At 34.6% G+C, this 16,514-nt stretch overlaps 3 protein-coding genes across 6 annotated transcripts; 1 reads left to right on the top strand and 2 right to left on the bottom strand.

Moving 5' to 3' along the window:
* Positions 1-2,040: 2,040 nt before the first annotated feature.
* LOC105118987 (RNA pseudouridine synthase 7-like) lies at positions 2,041-8,560 on the bottom strand. 4 transcript variants are annotated; one of them, XM_011017060.1, is made up of 12 exons: positions 8,350-8,556; positions 8,196-8,239; positions 8,041-8,118; positions 7,806-7,950; positions 7,585-7,679; positions 6,631-6,709; positions 6,383-6,465; positions 6,179-6,244; positions 5,676-5,732; positions 4,579-4,704; positions 3,089-3,321; positions 2,041-2,304 (listed from the first exon to the last, which is right to left on the bottom strand). In XM_011017060.1, the coding sequence occupies exons 1-12, from the start codon at positions 8,456-8,458 to the stop codon at positions 2,202-2,204; spliced, it is 1,218 nt and encodes a 405-aa protein (XP_011015362.1). In that variant the 5' UTR covers positions 8,459-8,556; the 3' UTR covers positions 2,041-2,201. The 4 variants fall into 4 exon arrangements, with proteins under 4 accessions (XP_011015362.1, XP_011015363.1, XP_011015364.1 ...); XM_011017061.1 differs by having other exon boundaries at positions 7,585-7,672; positions 7,850-7,950; positions 8,350-8,553; XM_011017062.1 differs by lacking the exon at positions 4,579-4,704 and having other exon boundaries at positions 8,350-8,560.
* Positions 8,561-8,942: 382 nt separating this feature from the next.
* Positions 8,943-12,005, top strand: LOC105118988 (membrane-anchored ubiquitin-fold protein 3-like). The gene is made up of 3 exons (XM_011017064.1): positions 8,943-9,153; positions 10,140-10,310; positions 11,668-12,005. Exons 1-3 carry the CDS (start codon positions 9,021-9,023, stop codon positions 11,721-11,723), a joined length of 360 nt encoding a protein of 119 aa, XP_011015366.1. The 5' UTR covers positions 8,943-9,020; the 3' UTR covers positions 11,724-12,005.
* Positions 12,006-12,204: 199 nt separating this feature from the next.
* On the bottom strand, positions 12,205-14,519 carry LOC105118989 (glutamate-1-semialdehyde 2,1-aminomutase 2, chloroplastic-like). Its single transcript, XM_011017065.1, has 3 exons — positions 14,261-14,519; positions 13,770-13,943; positions 12,205-13,391 (listed from the first exon to the last, which is right to left on the bottom strand). The coding sequence occupies exons 1-3, from the start codon at positions 14,456-14,458 to the stop codon at positions 12,324-12,326; spliced, it is 1,440 nt and encodes a 479-aa protein (XP_011015367.1). The 5' UTR covers positions 14,459-14,519; the 3' UTR covers positions 12,205-12,323.
* Between the last annotated feature and the right edge of the window lie 1,995 nt (positions 14,520-16,514).

Raw genomic sequence — 16,514 nt, forward strand, 5'->3', positions numbered from 1 at the left:
AAGAGTGATAGATATTGAGTTTGGAATTTCACATATATTAAATATATAATTTCTGAAGCATGAAAATAGTGACTATCACATTTTTTTTATGATTTTTCCCTAACTATAGCGTTGCTCGGCAAACAAATGGAGATCATGGCTTAGTTATAAGAACTAGTTACCATAGCAAGTGTGGATTCTCAACAAAAAGAAAGTAGTAATAACAATATGCTTAGAAAATAATTATATATATATATATATGAAAAATTAAATTGACTGCCATATATATATGGTCTTGCAATTTGACACGACATGGAAAAAAAAGTAATGTTTATTTATCTTTTTAAATTTTCATAATTTACTTATTCAAATAGTACGTAGGTACTCTCTCTTTTTAATGCAATTTCACGTTCCAAAGCTTCGTGAACCCTTTTTTTTTCATTTTCTTGATATTTTTATCCTTTTGATTGCAAGAATATATGCTTAATATGAATTTAGTGTCCATTAAAAGCTCGATTATCAAAGTTCTCCAAACAATTACGAAGTATTTTTCTAAATTTGGTATTTTGCATGAAGTGGTCATTTCCCCTGTTCTAAAATCAAATAATATTTTAGGATGAGAGGCAAGTAAAGGTTTGATCGCTATATATATGTATATATACACACAGAAAAAACCTATTTTAGGATATTAGGATCTTGTAGTATAGTTTATTTAGTAATCAACGTAAATATTGATTCGTGTCTCAAACTCTCAATATAGTTCAAGCAACAGCATAGCTTAAGTTTATAACAATGTTTTCATATATATATTCTTTTTTAGGTTAGAAGAAGGGCAAAAAACGCTAGCTAGGAAAAACTAGGAGTAGCCACTCCACATACACATGTAACCAGCTGCTTGAGTTTTAGCAATGTTGGCAACACCTACCTTAATTGGTGATCTATCAGTCTATCTTAGACTCTCGATAAGTAATTAAATAAAGTTTAGGATCAGTGCTTGCTTTTGGTAAAGTTTTAAGAATTGGCATGTGATTGAATATTATGGTGTGAGAAATTTAATGAGAGCCAGAGCTACTAATGTCCAGAACCACACCACCACACATTTTCAAGGTGCTGGTGTGCTGGTAGCCCTCGCCTCCTCAGCCAAGTTTTTTTTTCGTTGCTTTTGCCCTAACCCTTTTCTTCTTTTAGGAAGTAGTTTTTTCTTTTTTTTTCTTTTTTTTTTTTTTGCTTGGTGGGGCTCGGCAAATTTTGAGACCTTGCGATGTTATTAGTCTGATCAACTTGGTGAACGAATTAATCTCTTTATGTTCATGATATTTCTGCCTAGATTGATGAAATCCGAGACTATGTTAAGACTCGTTGTGCCACGATGCCAGAAAACAAATGGATCTCAAATCCTTGGCTTGGAATTACACCATTCGATCCAAACTTCTATGAGAATAGAGGTGGAATAAGACTCTGGTCTGTGTCATCATGTGACCATTTAAGTGATTTTTGTCGACTTCTAATAGTGATTTAACTCTACCTGTTGGCCATTTATTTCATATTTATTTGTGGTGGTTTTCATTTATAAATCATGAGGACTCCATTCAAAAACTTCACATTTTTTTATGCAATGTTTGTTTTCGCATTTAAAACTACATTTTAAGTGCATTTTAAAATTACATTTAGTTTAAAAATTCATTATTTTTAATATTTTTCAATAATTTTAATGTATTTATATAAAAAAATCTAAAAAAAAAATATTTTGATATATTTTTAAATTAATAAATTTTAATATACTTTCAAACACACGATAAACATTAAACACAAACCACCCAATTGATGAATGCCTTGATACTTCAAGGAGCCAATTGTGAAAATTGATAGTTTCAAATTATTTCTGTTCTATATTTTCTTTTTCTTTTTTTGCAAGTATAATTTTCAAACTTCCATGAAACAAGTCCTGTACATGAGTTATCCTTTATTATTTTTTACAGTGATCGTTACAGATAATTTTGTTCCATTTATTTTTCATGAATTCTACATTAAACGGAATTCGGTGGAAGGAAACATTGAAGATGCATGATCTTTTCATCAGTAGCCACAGTGAAACCTCGTCAAAATCCTGTTTGTGAAAATACATTTCTTTTCTCAATGAATATTTAAAAATTAACGTAGATTACAAAAAAAAAAAGAAGAAGATGAAGAAAAGGGCAAGGAAAAGTAAAGATCAAGATTTACTAGGTGAGAACCGCCCAGTCTGGATATGGACATTTATAAACCCATCCAGACCCAGAATATTGCACACAATGCAGCCACAAACCCTCTTCATGACCATCGTATCTGCAAACAGTAAAGTAAAGCTCACATGACCACCAGCTAATCACAGTTTTACAATACACCTAGTAACAACAGATACACCAATATATGTATATATATATGGCTGAGGTTTTAGAGAATATCGAAATGTATATTTACCATGAAAACTAAAAAATTTCGACTAGTTACAGATACCCCATGAAACCAAAGGGGAGAGGTTAATGAGAGACACAAAAATGGTTTCTGGAAGGCCAGTTCAGCTCCGAGTGACAGTGTTTAAACATTCATCTTAATTGACACCACGTGAGCTAGGAAGTTTCTGAAAACATGTAGTAAGTTTTCCCCCATGGGGGAAAAAATATAAAGAGGAAGAAGAAGAAGAAGCTTCTCCATAAAGAATTGTCGATATTGGAGTGAGGGGATGATAGACAACCAGTTGAAGAAAAAAACGATGACCTATAATTTGGCAGCAACAAAACTTGAAATTTCAAATGATTTTTAATGGATTTCAAGTCATTGAGATTTCTCTGCAGCAAAAGAATACCAGTTCAGGGAGATATCACATGCCTGGGCACACACTGTTGAACTTTTGTTTGTAAACCATAAATAAATACCCTTATATCAGTTCTTGTATGGCTTTCTTACTATGTGGCTCTAATACATAACATGCTTTATATAGCATTGAATACTGTGATTGTAAGCAAATAGATCAGAAAACATAGCCAGCAACATTAAGAAAAAAAAGGGTTCTGTACAATCTAATAGCGTTTAACAAGCACATCGTCATGATAAAAAAAAAGTATCTTACCCTTTCGGAACCAAATTTGGACAGTTTGTGCACATAGGATCAATGTCAAAATCTTCTTCGGTACTGTCTTCATACTTATCAGAACTGTTATTTTCAGGCACAAGACAATTGTTTGGACTGTGAGCAGCTCTATCAGCATTCACTCCTTCACTAGATCGATTAGTAACATTTTCGGATAGATAAAGAATGTCATTGGCTATAGGATGGCCTGTGTATTGCAAATGGACACGGATCTACAAGAGACAGAGTCACCAAGTAATTAAAGGATTGATAAACTTCCTAAATTATGGTGAATGCAGTACAGACATAATGCTTAAACAGTAAAGAAAGAGATTAGATTTGCATAAAAGTAATTTACAGCAAGCTTGCTGTTCCAAAGATAGTACCTGGGCTATTACAAAAACATAAGCAAATGCATCAATGGTGGGCAAAAAGGGAAAATGGCAAGTGATTAAACCAGTTTGAGCTAAGTTCTATGCAAAGAAGGAACAGGCTATGCCATTAAAGGTTTGAGTACCATGGAATCCAGCCTCTGTTGTGAGATGAACCTAGTTCACTTTTGTTCAACTTGGTTCATTCTGGATGGCTTGGTTAAGCCTTATTTGTTAATTAATTGGAGCTTGTGACTTGTGATACCATTTGAGACTATACATCTACTTTCTATAGATTTACTTGGCATTGCCTTCAAGAAGTGTTGGATGCACATTATGCATGATCCACCTCTGCAAAGTCCGTGGTTTGAAAAATTATGCGACAGAGATAGTCTCCAGAAGTCCTACTAGTTCGAAGATCTTGTGCATAAAGATGGGTTTATTTGGAAGCCTGTATCCTATATTTCATATCAAATGAAAATGAGATTGTGTTTCATGGTTTCTGAAAGTGAAATTGTTTTGGGTGCTGCAAGTGCATGGGAAACCCCGAGGTCTATAGCCTGGAGACTGGATTAGTGGAAACTAATTTGCTTTTCAAATTCAAACCTGGCTTGCTATTCTTAGTAACTAGTCCACTCTACAAAAACAAAGGAATGCAGAAGGATCACAAATCTCATCTGCCTTTTCTGCAATTAGAATACAGAGGCTTGGATTAGGTTTTCTTCCCATCCACAAAGAGATCATGTGAGAGATGTTGCTAAAAAGTCAAACAATCTATAATAAGACAGGCTAAAGATACGTACTGGGATTTGGGAATTCTCTTAGCAAAATGACAATGTCAGGGGTAAAACCCTTCCCACCTAGTTGATTAAGCTAGAATTGATATTTTGGTTATTTTAGAAAAGGAAAGTATGGTACAGATTTCTTGTAAAGATGGTGGTTGCAAATAAAGGACGAAAAGCAATCATCTCTAACATCAAAAAAAAAATGGTAAGAAGAAATCTATGAACCAAGCACGAAAAAAGTTAGGATAACAGAGATCTGAGGCATCTATGAACCAAGCAGGAGAAGATCATAATATATCCAATATTGTTTCTGTGATCAGAAAAATTTTCCTACTTGATGAGTTCGGCCAGTGATTGGTTTACACAATACAATGCTGTGAATGCCATTGGTGCCAATCCTTGTAAACTTTGTACAGGCAGTCTTTCCCTTGATGGGAGAACCATCACAAGAGTTACCCACCTGTAAAGACAAAAAAAAAAGGGCATACAAACTCAATATAGGCATTTCCTCTGCCTTATATTTGATGTTAAGAGGGTGGGAAAAGAAATGAGGCTTGGTTACAAACACTAAAGAAAGCTATAGATATAGCAAAACTAATATTAGGGTTCACGCAATCTCACTGATAAATATCAAGCACAAGAATTGCATCGCAAACCAACAGCTTAGCATTTCCCGTGGCCAATAACCATATTACTAACACCCACAATAACCATGCATGCTTATACTAAGAAACATCAGCGCTGCCACTTTGCAAATGCAATAAAAGCAAGAAACATAGAGAATGCACCAGGGCACAAGTGGACACACGAGGCCCACTCACAAAAAGTTTAAGAGTGATGGCTGAAAAAAATAGCACCAAGAATCATACACAAGCACTCTCAAACTTAGAGCTATGCAAAGAGACATATAGCACCATGCCCCAGGTTCAGAGCAGAGAACACCGAGAAACTCCTGGGGGTGATGGAAATGAACTGTTATACTCTATCATAAAAAAAGACTACCCATACCATGTTAAAACCTATGTAGAAAGACCAAAAATTTTAGAACAAAAGTTCTCCTCTATGAGAATGATCCTTCCCACCAGATATGAGCCCCTCCAGATCCAAGGCAAGTGATTAAAAAATAAGGGCACGTAAAGTGACCTGCATCCATTATAATTGTAAATGACAGCTTCACAAATAAAGTACCCATTCAAGAAAGTGATGCTTCAGAAGATGAACAAAGCATCAATATGGGATGTGTTCTAATCTCAAAATAATATTTGAATGAATGAAGTAGGAATGACTCCATAGCATGCCAGGCACATATGGAAATATAATTCATGAAATGCATATTCACACCTTTAGTTGACAGGGAAACCAGAAATCCATAGGATCTAATATAAACAGTGACACCCCTAAAGCATAGAAGAGATGAATAAAAAACCTCACCTCTACAGTGCTCCTTCCTTCTCGAGCATTGTAATTAACATTAACATCAACAATTTGCTGAAATGAAAATGCATAAGAAAGCTTAAGTGTTATCATGAAAAGGCTTACTTTTAATAAGAAACAACAGCATTCTCAGCAGCATATCAAATATGTTGCAAAAAGACACGAGCATGCTGGCGTATGTCTGGTTAATAAATAAATATGCATCTGAATGCCGTGGATTCTGGGTTCGGCAAATCTCTACCTAGAAGATGGTAGAGTAACAATTGCAAATCAGTCATTTTCTCACTTGTATCCCATGTTCATACCTATTTTACAAAAAAAGATCATAAAATTTTTCCAATCTATTTGCTTGAAAAAACAAAACTATACTATTTAACATTTTTTTTCTAATAGTTTGTTTCTTCAAATACCCTGAGATTAAACTATCATCTAGAGCTTGTTAGCTAAAAATCATCAGATAAGAATGTAGTTTTTTATCACGGGCCATAGACATGTACTACCTCATCTTCAGGAAATACCCCAACGACCTTTGCAACATATTGTTTCTGTACTTTGCCAGCTTCAATCTGCAACAATCAGATAACAAGAGAGAGATGAGTATTCCTTAGCAGATACACGAGTACAGATATATGATGTCATGCCAGCAGATTCAAAGCAGCATGGTACCTATAATTGTAATAAAGATACAACAAGACAGAAAATACCTCTTGCCTAAAAAGGTCAGCCCTTGTAGCATTTCTGGCCAAGATAAGGAGTCCTGAAACAAGCCGATCTAGCCGATGAACCGCTGGCATGACCATGTCAAGGGAAACAATCCAAAATAAAATGGAAAACCAGACAAAACAGATTGAAGTACAAAGAAAACATATTTAATTTTCTCAATTCAAGACTTTTAAGAAGCTCATGGAAAGGCTACAATACTTGCTTTCAGATGTAAATCATGTTCGGATACGAAATAAGGGAGCTAACCCATGTTCTGCCTGGAGAACGCCAACAACAGTATTCTTGCGATACTGACCACAAGGATGCACCTATATAACAATAGAAATTAATCTATGATTAGCACCACAGAAAAAGAGACTAATCCATATCAGAAGATGGTAATGCAGAGAATTTCAACTCTCTCACATCACAAACAACACACAGATGAAAATATTTTTTTAGGTGACACAGGCTAACATGAAAATCAAATGAGATATAATCATTTTATTGACAATACTCAAGTCAGTATCACAAATTAATATTAGCTCTGTTACACACTTATTAAAAATCAAACATAATTTGCCAAAGGGTGACTGGTTCCACCAACAGAAAGCTTAGAAATGGATGCCATAACATGATTGAAAGACAAATATAATTATGCATGGTTGTCTCCAGTTCTTCTGTCACATTTTAAAGACAATTGTAACATAATTGATCGTTAAATATGGCAAGGAACAATTTCTCCTTTATGCCTCCCACACCAGAAATAGTACAACAATTATAAGGAACAAGAAAAAAAATGGAGGAAATATCATCAAACAGTTTTATGGACTAATTTCACACGAAAATATGGGGAAATATGCCATAGACCATCTAGGTCTCTAAAAAAATCTAACATCTTAGGAGAAAAATAGGCCTATTAAAAATTATCTAATGTTATTATGATAGAAAGAAGGAGAAAGCAGCATACTAAACTAATATCAGCACTTAAGAGTAATATTCTATGAGCTGATAAAATTCTTTAAGAACAATAAACAATAAGAATATATATTGTACACCCTAGGACCCACCAAAATCAGAAATATTAATATGCACATTGATAGAATAACAACTTCTTTTCTTTTCTTTTTTCTCTTCAAAGTACAGATAGAATGACGTCAATATCACCGATGAATAGTGGAAAACCAAGTCACAGATAACTCACAGGTACAGTTGCTGGCTTCCAAACAGTTACGACATCATCTTCTTTATCAAGAATGGGAACATCCCAAGCCATCACCGGCGGTTCATGCCTACAATCTTTGCAACATCAATTCAAAGTTCGATACAACAAAAAATAAAAATAAAAAATAAAATAAAAGCTATGCAAGAGCAAATTTTAAAAATTTACTCATGCGGGAACAAAAGCTCTAGTTAAGTTAAAACCTATCCAAGTAAACCTTGCAATCAACCACGGCAAAAGCCCACACCTGTGCACAAAATGGCTGATCTTCTGCGACGATTTAACAATGTACGAAACAGGAACCATCTCTCCATCAACTTGTATCCGTCCACATTTAACAGCACCAACCTACGTTAATTACTCCACAAATACTCAAAATCCCCAAACTTTAAATAAGATTAAAAGGAATTTAATATAAAAAAATGAGTTGATAATTACATAATAATCATAAGGTCTGCCTTTGAATTCTTCCGCAAATAAATCCACTATCGTTTTCCCCGCCCATCGGTTTTTTACCTGTATACCGAAATGACGATAATTAGAGTTTTATAAAGCTCGGCAAAGAAGAGAGTGAGCGAGTTAAAGTGACTGACATGGGAGATAAACTCGAAGTAGTAAGGTCTAACGTGGCGCCTCCCTGCGAATTCCCGCCAGAAAAAAAAAAAAAAACAAAACAAAATCAGAGTTCTTTTGTTGTTTCTATCTTCAAAATAAGCTGATTTTGCTGTGTGCTTTTGATAAAATTACCGTCACGAAAGATGTAATCGTGTTTCTCAGGAGGATTAGCCGGTGTTTGCCACACAATTTCCATCTTCTTCTCAGCTGCTGCTTCTTTTTCTTCTCTCTTTCTCTTCATCTCCCTCGATTAGTTTGGGTTTTTAGGGTTTTGCTCGAGTGGATTACTTGCATGACGGTACCGTCAAATGCTCCATGCTCCATACAATCTTGCTATCAAAAACGCGACCCGTCGTCTTGTGTTCGGCATTTTAAAAACCAAACGACGCGTCTTGTGAATGAAAGAAAATAAGAAAAGAAAACAGCGTCGTTTTGATGCAAATTTGCGAAATGGAGAAAACAAAAACAGAGAGAGATTTGATTTTGGCTTTCCTTCATCTTCTATGTTTCAGCTCACCAACAAAATAATAAACAAAACACCTACTGCGCCTTCTTCACTACTAATCCAATCACTTCTTTTTTTTATCTTTTTCAAGAAAAAATAGAAACCCAACGAAATTAAAAAAAAAGTGTGATTTACTTTAATTTCTGTAAAAATCTCTCTTTTTTTTTTGAGATCTGTTAATTTTTAGTTGATTTCTTTTTGTATTATGTGTGTGAATCTTAGGTGTGTTTTGTGATTGCGGAAATCAAGAGGGGATTGTTTTACACGTGGTAGTAATTGATTGGAGGAGGTAGGGGAAATGCCGGAGGAGGATATGGTTGATATAAAGTTCAGGCTTTACGACGGGTCAGATATCGGGCCCTTCCGGTGCTCATCATCAACATCTACTGTTGATATGCTCAAGCAGCGAATTGTTTCTGATTGGCCCAGAGGTTTTATTTTATTTATTAACTTTTTATCACTATTTCTTTCAATTTTAATTTTTACTTGTTTTAATATTTATATGTCTGGTTTTTTTTAAGATTTGAGATTTCTTTTTAGTGAATTTACCTAATTTGGGAGGATTTATTTTATTCTAAAATTGGGTTAATTTGCTTTGGTTGGAATCTTTTAGGACCGTGTTTGGGAAATTCAAAGTGGGTGCTTTGGGTTTTAGTTGGGAAGTCGTTGAAAAAATGGTTCGAATAGTTTGATAGAAATGGTAATTTTTTACCCTTCAGTTGAAAAATGGGTAAACCCGGTTCATTACGCTTTATCATTGCTGTGGAAAGTTTTGAGTATTAATCTATCTTATAATGTTGTCACAAGTTGATGGTTTAGAGATGTTATTAATGTTGTGAAGTTGTCTGTGTTTGTCATCGTGGCTTTTGTGGTTTGACTTCATAGAGTAGGAGGTTTTGTTTGGCTATTATCAGAAAAGAATCATGGTAAATTCGCTGGACTTTTGTTAGTGTTTGGTTTTGGCTTGTATTGCTGCTTGATTAAGGTTCACCTGTTTGGTGTGGACCGGGAACACGTGATTGCGTTACAGTCTAGAACTGTTGCAGTTGGAGAATGTGTTGTAAATTTGAAGTTATTGAGCTCAATCTGGGGTATGTGACCTAAGATGGTAAGGATGGGAGCATGTGTAGAATCAACAAGATAATAAAACCCTCCTAAAATGCAAAAGACATCCTAAGGGATGATGTTCTCGATGTGAACCTGATCAGCCAATTCTTCTTCTTTTCCAGGCAAAGCGTCATCAAATATATCAAATTCCAAATTTAGAAATATTAACAGCTAAGCTAAGAAAGATAAAGATATCTTCTTGTTTAAAAAACCTATCTACTTTCAGGACAGGAATGTCTTTCATCCAATGGGATTTTCTTTTGTGCTATTTTGGTTACATTTTTCTGATTTTTTTTAATTATTATTTTAGGAAAAACTATAACTCCCAAGGTAGTGAATGAAATCAAGCTGATAAGCTCTGGTAAGGTTTTGGACAACAACAAGACTATTGGACAATGCAGAACACCTTTTGGGGAAGTGGCCGGGGGAGTTATCATAATGCATGTTGTTGTACAGCCCTCTCTAGCAAAAACCAAAACAGGTAATTTCTATTTTAAATCATCCATCCAGCATAACAACTTTTTTCTTTGTTGCCTGAATTGTGTTTTTGATTTCCTTGATGGTTATATATGGACCCCCATGGTTTTGAATGACATGATTCAACACCTGATTTGGATTTTGATAGAGCAGTGACCCTTGCTTGCTGAGAGCTTGGAGATTTTAACTGCAGTGATACCCTGTTTTTAGATACTCTGATGTGCACATGGTGATAACTGTCTTTATGTTTTGCTGGAGGTTTCTGCCCTCTGGTTACTTGACTTCAAAAGCACTTTTAAAGATAATCTAGTTATATCAATGTGGAAGATATAGAAGTTTGAAATGGTACCTTTAATTTGTACCTGTCTTCATAGATCCTACTCGAACTTATAAACAGACTTCTTTCTTCTATTCATGCATATGTTTCAGTGTGCACATGTGTGTTTTCTCCTTGCGCTTCTAGTGTGTCTCCATATTTTTCCTTGGCAGTCTTGTGTATGAAGGGCGAAGACCCAGATTTATAACCATCCACACGATTATATTGGGCCAAAGTCAAAGTAAGTTCATTGCAGACTTGAGTTCCACCAGTTTAATTTCTTTTGAGTCCATCTAACCAATGGCGATATGATATGCCCCAAGAAATAACAGTTAACTTTAACTAGATGTTCCCAGTTTATTGTTAGACAGATCTAAATTGGATTATACCAAAAAGGTCAATTGTTCATTCTTTGTAGGGGGGTCTCATTTTGCTGAATAACTTCATATTTCCTGTTCCAATGGTCAGAATAATTTGGTTTTGGGTTCCATCAAGTTATGAACAAAGAAAAGTAGCCCTTCATTAAATAATTCGATTGGTGTCAATTTTAGAGGACAAATTAGAAGTTCTCTCTGTTCGAGGAATATGTAATAATCACATGAATGTGTTCAGATTTCTAAAGGCTCAATCTTTTTTAAAAAAAAAAGGAGTTTTCATTGGCTCGGCACTGTTGTATGCAACTTTTTTTATGCTTATTTGCTCAACTTCTTACTCCAAGTCGCTCAACTTCTTACTCCAAGTCCAAACCTTTAAGCATTCAGCGCCTTGAATATTGACTTGGACCTATTCTGATATTGCAGAACACCGGTGATACTTAAAATTTTCCCTTGGGTGGTATCCTCTGAAGTTAAATTTGGCAACACCAAAACCTTACATCCATTTTCTTTTTTACTTGTCATGATTTCCTTGTTTGGAGTCCTTTGTTCTACGCTTAGGCTATTTAATGCAGACTCATAGAATTATTGCACGAGTCCCTTTTTCTCTTTAAGATTGTTGCTTAAAAGCTTCTTATTTTAAACTATACTCGGTGGCTTTCTTGGTACAGAAAAGAAGATTGATAATTCACCGAAGCAAATTGCGTGCTCATGTTCCATAATGTGAAGGCAAGTACATAGATACTTGGGGAATTGTACCCTCGGGACAACACTTTAGGTACAGCAGTTGTTTTCGTTGAGCATCCTGTGTTTTGTTGTCGCCATATTCACGTGTATTTGTAAAAGCGTCCGCTGGTGATGTGTTTCTTCCCATGTTCCTTTCTTGTGTTTTTTCTTGGTTTGTTCTTTAAAGGTGAAGATCCGTACCAGTAATAGAAAGTTGTATACACCCATTGATGTAAAATCAAGAACCTTTATCATATATCAAAGAGAAATACTTCTTTGTTAATGATGATGCAAATTTACACTTTATGGATGGATTTGCAGTGCCTACTACATGGCAAATTTTGCCCTGCAAGTTAGATAATTTGCTAAAATTAAAGTGCACGTATCCAAGACGACTACATCAGATGTTGAAACATGTTATTATTAAGAGAAATGATACACTCGACTTGCCAAGTTACATAACTACTGATACTCAATGGTGCTGACTAGAAACAATCACCTATTCATCATCTACAAAAAAGGCCAATCATGTAATAGAAATGAGGAACATGAAATGAGAGATACGTCCACAATCACACAGCGAGATACAGGAACAAAAGCTTTAAATCTGCCGGAGAACACTTTCGGCTGCTGCTATTGTCTTTTGGATATCTTCAGCAGTATGTGCCAAGCTTGTAAACCCAGCTTCAAATTGTGATGGTGCAAAGTATACACCCTCCCTCAGCATTCCTTGGTAAAATCTGGCGAACTTTGCTGTGTCACTTTTCTTTGCATCAGCAAAGTTGTAAACAGGCCCTTCCGTAAAGAAAAACCCAAACATTCCACGGATATAGCCTCCACAAATTGCATGCCCAGTTTTCTTTCCAGCATCAATAATGCCCTGAACAAGTTCACTGGTAATTTTATCCAAGTATTCGTAACTTCCTGGTTTCTGCAACCGCTTCAGTGTGTGTATCCCTGCAGTCATAGCCAAGGGATTCCCACTCAAGGTTCCGGCCTGGTACATTGGCCCTGCAGGTGCAACCATCTCCATAATCTCCCTTCTCCCACCATATGCACCAACTGGCAGACCACCACCAATGATCTTCCCTAGTGTTGTTAAATCAGGAGTTATGCCAAAATACTCCTGAGCTCCACCGTATGACAAACGGAATCCAGTCATAACTTCATCAAATATTAGAAGAGCATTATTTTCTTCAGTGATCCTGCGAATGGCATTAATAAATTCAGGTTTCGGGGGGATGAAACCAGCATTTCCCACAACAGGCTCAAGGATTATTCCACAAATCTCTCCTTTGTTGTTCTCAAAAAGTTTTTCTACAGCCGCAATGTCATTATAGGGGGCTGTTAGAGTTTCATAGGTTGCTGCTTTGGGGACACCAGGCGAGTCTGGGAGCCCAAGGGTTGCAACACCACTACCTGCTTTGACAAGGAATGGATCAGCATGGCCATGGTAACAGCCCTCAAACTTGATAATCTTCTCCCGTCCAGTGTAGGCACGGGCCAGGCGAAGCACACCCATGCATGCTTCTGTGCCTGAGTTAACAAATCGTACCATTTCTATGCTTGGAACTGCTTTGATCACCATCTCTGCCAAAACATTCTCTAGAAGACAAGGGGCACCAAAGCTGGTCCCTTTCTTCATTGTTTCAGACAAGGCTGCAAGTACCTGTAGGTAAATGTTAGTCCACGAGAATGGCAAATAAACCAAAAGGGTACACTATATTCCACAGCCAGCATCCAGTAGCCTTTCCGTGATAAGCAAGAAACAATGAAATGGTCTGTCAGCCATGAGTAGGCTATTTTACATTAATTCAGGCAAGAGAGAGAAAAAAAAAATCTGGATAATTAAGAATGGAAATCACCATTTTCCTTCATTCCTATATTTTCAAGGAAACAAATGTCGGCTAACACATACTCTACTTTTAGTGATGCGGCACTTCTCTAATAAAATGGAATGTGAACAATCTTGAGTACCAAGACTCTCACAGAAAGACAAACGTTCATAGATACTGAAGATGCAAATGGCGGTGAAGAAGAATAGAACCTCATCATCTGCATGACCAATTATAGCAGGCCCCCAAGAACCAACATAATCAATGTAATCATTTCCATCAACGTCCCTCATGTGAGAACCCTTGACAGAATCAAACACAATAGGTTGTCCACCAACAGATTTAAAAGCACGTACAGGTGAATTCACACCTCCTGGCATCATTTCCTGCCAAAAAAATAAAAACAATTGCATCAGTCAACAATCAGAGAATCCGAAAGCACGTTTCACTTTATGATAACTTTCAGCTACAGCTCTCCAAAATCAACACTTTTCTCTCTCAAATCAAACTCAAACCAACAATAAATCAATTTCAACACCTTAATCAAACCCAAATCTACAACGACCTTTATCATGTTCATAAAAGCACAAACTTTTGGCCTTAAGAGGTCAAAATTGAAACTAGAGTCCTCAGATTAACATTACAATCAAAACCCATCACCTACAAAGGAAGAAAAATCAAAAGGGTAGTGATTTATTTTAACCTTAGCAGCGCTGAAAGCTTCTTCAGATTTTTCAAGAGTGAAACTCTTCTTCTTTTTCTCTTCTTCAACAGAGACAGCCATTTTAATGCTGCAAAAAGACAACCTTGATGATGAAGGATTTCTTTTCTGATTCAGCTTTCTTGTTGTAGAACATGAAAGTCCTAAACCCACACTAACACCCGTGATTGTAGAAGCCATTCTCAATCCGTGTCTGGTCAAGATGATGATAACGATATTGTAAGAGAGAGCGGCCAGTGGATCTTTCACTTGTAGGCTTATATAGGGGCAAACCAAACATGGGCCGGGCCTGGTCGGGTCAGTTGCTTTTTTTGAATTCAGCTTCTCCTGGTTGACCATGGTTAATACTAATTCAAGCCTAAGAAAGGTATTTTGTTGGAATGGGAGATAAATTAAGTTTTTATTTTTTAGGATTTTTTCTAACATCATATTTGAGTTCCTTTTAGAATTCTCTTTCAAACATGAGATTTAAAATAAAAATTATTATCTTTTATGTCTTTAAATTTTTTTAACGCTAATGGTAAAAGTAATTTTAAAAAAATAAAAAATATATATTATTTATATGTATTTTTAAATTAAAAGTATATTAAAAAAGAAATTTTTACTGAGTGATTTGTTAAATTATAAAATATTTTAGACTTTTTTTATATTATATAGGTTTGGTTGGGTACTGGGCAATGTTTTTTTCTACATATATTAGGTGTACTGCACCATGGCTAATAATGGATTAGTTGGAATTAATATTTGGTGTTGAAGTCGCTGAACTGAATTTTTAGGAATGAAGTGAGTCTTTTAGGATTATACTAGCCAGCCGTCCGCTTTAGCTAGTAATTAATTTATAAGCATAAAATTTTTTTTAGTATTATTATTAAACTAGGATTAATAAATTAAATTTTAATATTTTTAAAGTGATTTATTGTTTGGTTTAAATTTTAAATTAAATCAGATAAAAGTTATACCAATTTAATCTAGTTGATTTATTAGATTGAAAGTCAACATAAACCATTGATAACACATGATTTGATATTAAAACAAATTAAAATAAATTTTTTTTCAAAAAAATATAAAAATAATAATATAATAGACCAACTAGAGTTTTTTGAGTTGAAGAATCACTTTTCAACATATTTTCACCAAAACAATAACTAATAAATAACATAAAAACCTCCCTAAAACATCTACCAACCGTAAAAAACTCAAATCAACCAAAAAAATAAATAAAAAAATCAAAATAATCTTCTTCTTATGCATGTTTATATAAAAAAATTCACTACCATCAAACTTTTTTTATCAAATAAAATTTATTAACATAAAAAATAATGAATTTTATTACTGATAAGCGGTCAAACAAAGTATTTTCTTTTTCATCCTTGAAAGTCAGTAACTCAAAAATAAAAAAAATAAACTTTTAACACAAAAAAAATTTATCAAGAATTTAGGATTAGACATTTATTTTCTCTATGTTTTACATTTTAATTTTTTTCTTTTAATTTGGTAGTTTGATCATAATTTCAAAATAATTTTTTTTAATTAGGTTATAAAATGATAAATTGAAAGAAAAAAGTTCTAAAATATTTCTTTTTAAAAAAAAATTAGGAACTTTCTTGTGTTTAGAAGACCTTTGGTGTTAGCATAGAAGGTAATAGCATTGTATTTTTACAAGTGAAAATATAACTTTTTTTTGTTGGGTGGGTGAATTTGAATGTATTGAAAGCTCCAAAGAGAGAAGTAATACAAATTCTTTTTGAGTGCGCGGTGAAATTGAATTAGAGAATTTTTGTAATAGAAAACTACTCAAGCTGTAACTAATAAAATCTATAATTATTTAATGAAATTTATTTTTTAAAAAAAGAGAAAGACATGAGTGTGAGAAAAAGAATAAAATCTATTACCCGTTAAAAATAATAAGAATATCTTTATTTAATTTATTTTTCTCAAAGTTATATTTATTTAATTTCATGAAGAAGATCTTATCGAGTAATTACAGCTTAAGCACCATAGTCCTGAATTTGCATTAATGCTTTATTAGAGTATTCACGAACGTTTCTTTTCCCTACGTTATGCTTTCCTTTCACCACCACTCGAAGAGAAACAAAGAGAGAGTTGGTTTCGTGCTATAGAAGACAAGATATGGGAAGCCATCTCATATACCCACATCAGCCATGATCGTGCCCCTGGTGCCATGGTAAGTTTGTAAATTGAAAGTGAACATTTCTTGCCCTAGAACAACTGGATA

This window comes from Populus euphratica, unplaced genomic scaffold (assembly GCF_000495115.2).
Source record: "Populus euphratica unplaced genomic scaffold, PopEup_1.0 scaffold2404.1, whole genome shotgun sequence".
Lineage (NCBI taxonomy): Eukaryota > Viridiplantae > Streptophyta > Magnoliopsida > Malpighiales > Salicaceae > Populus > Populus euphratica.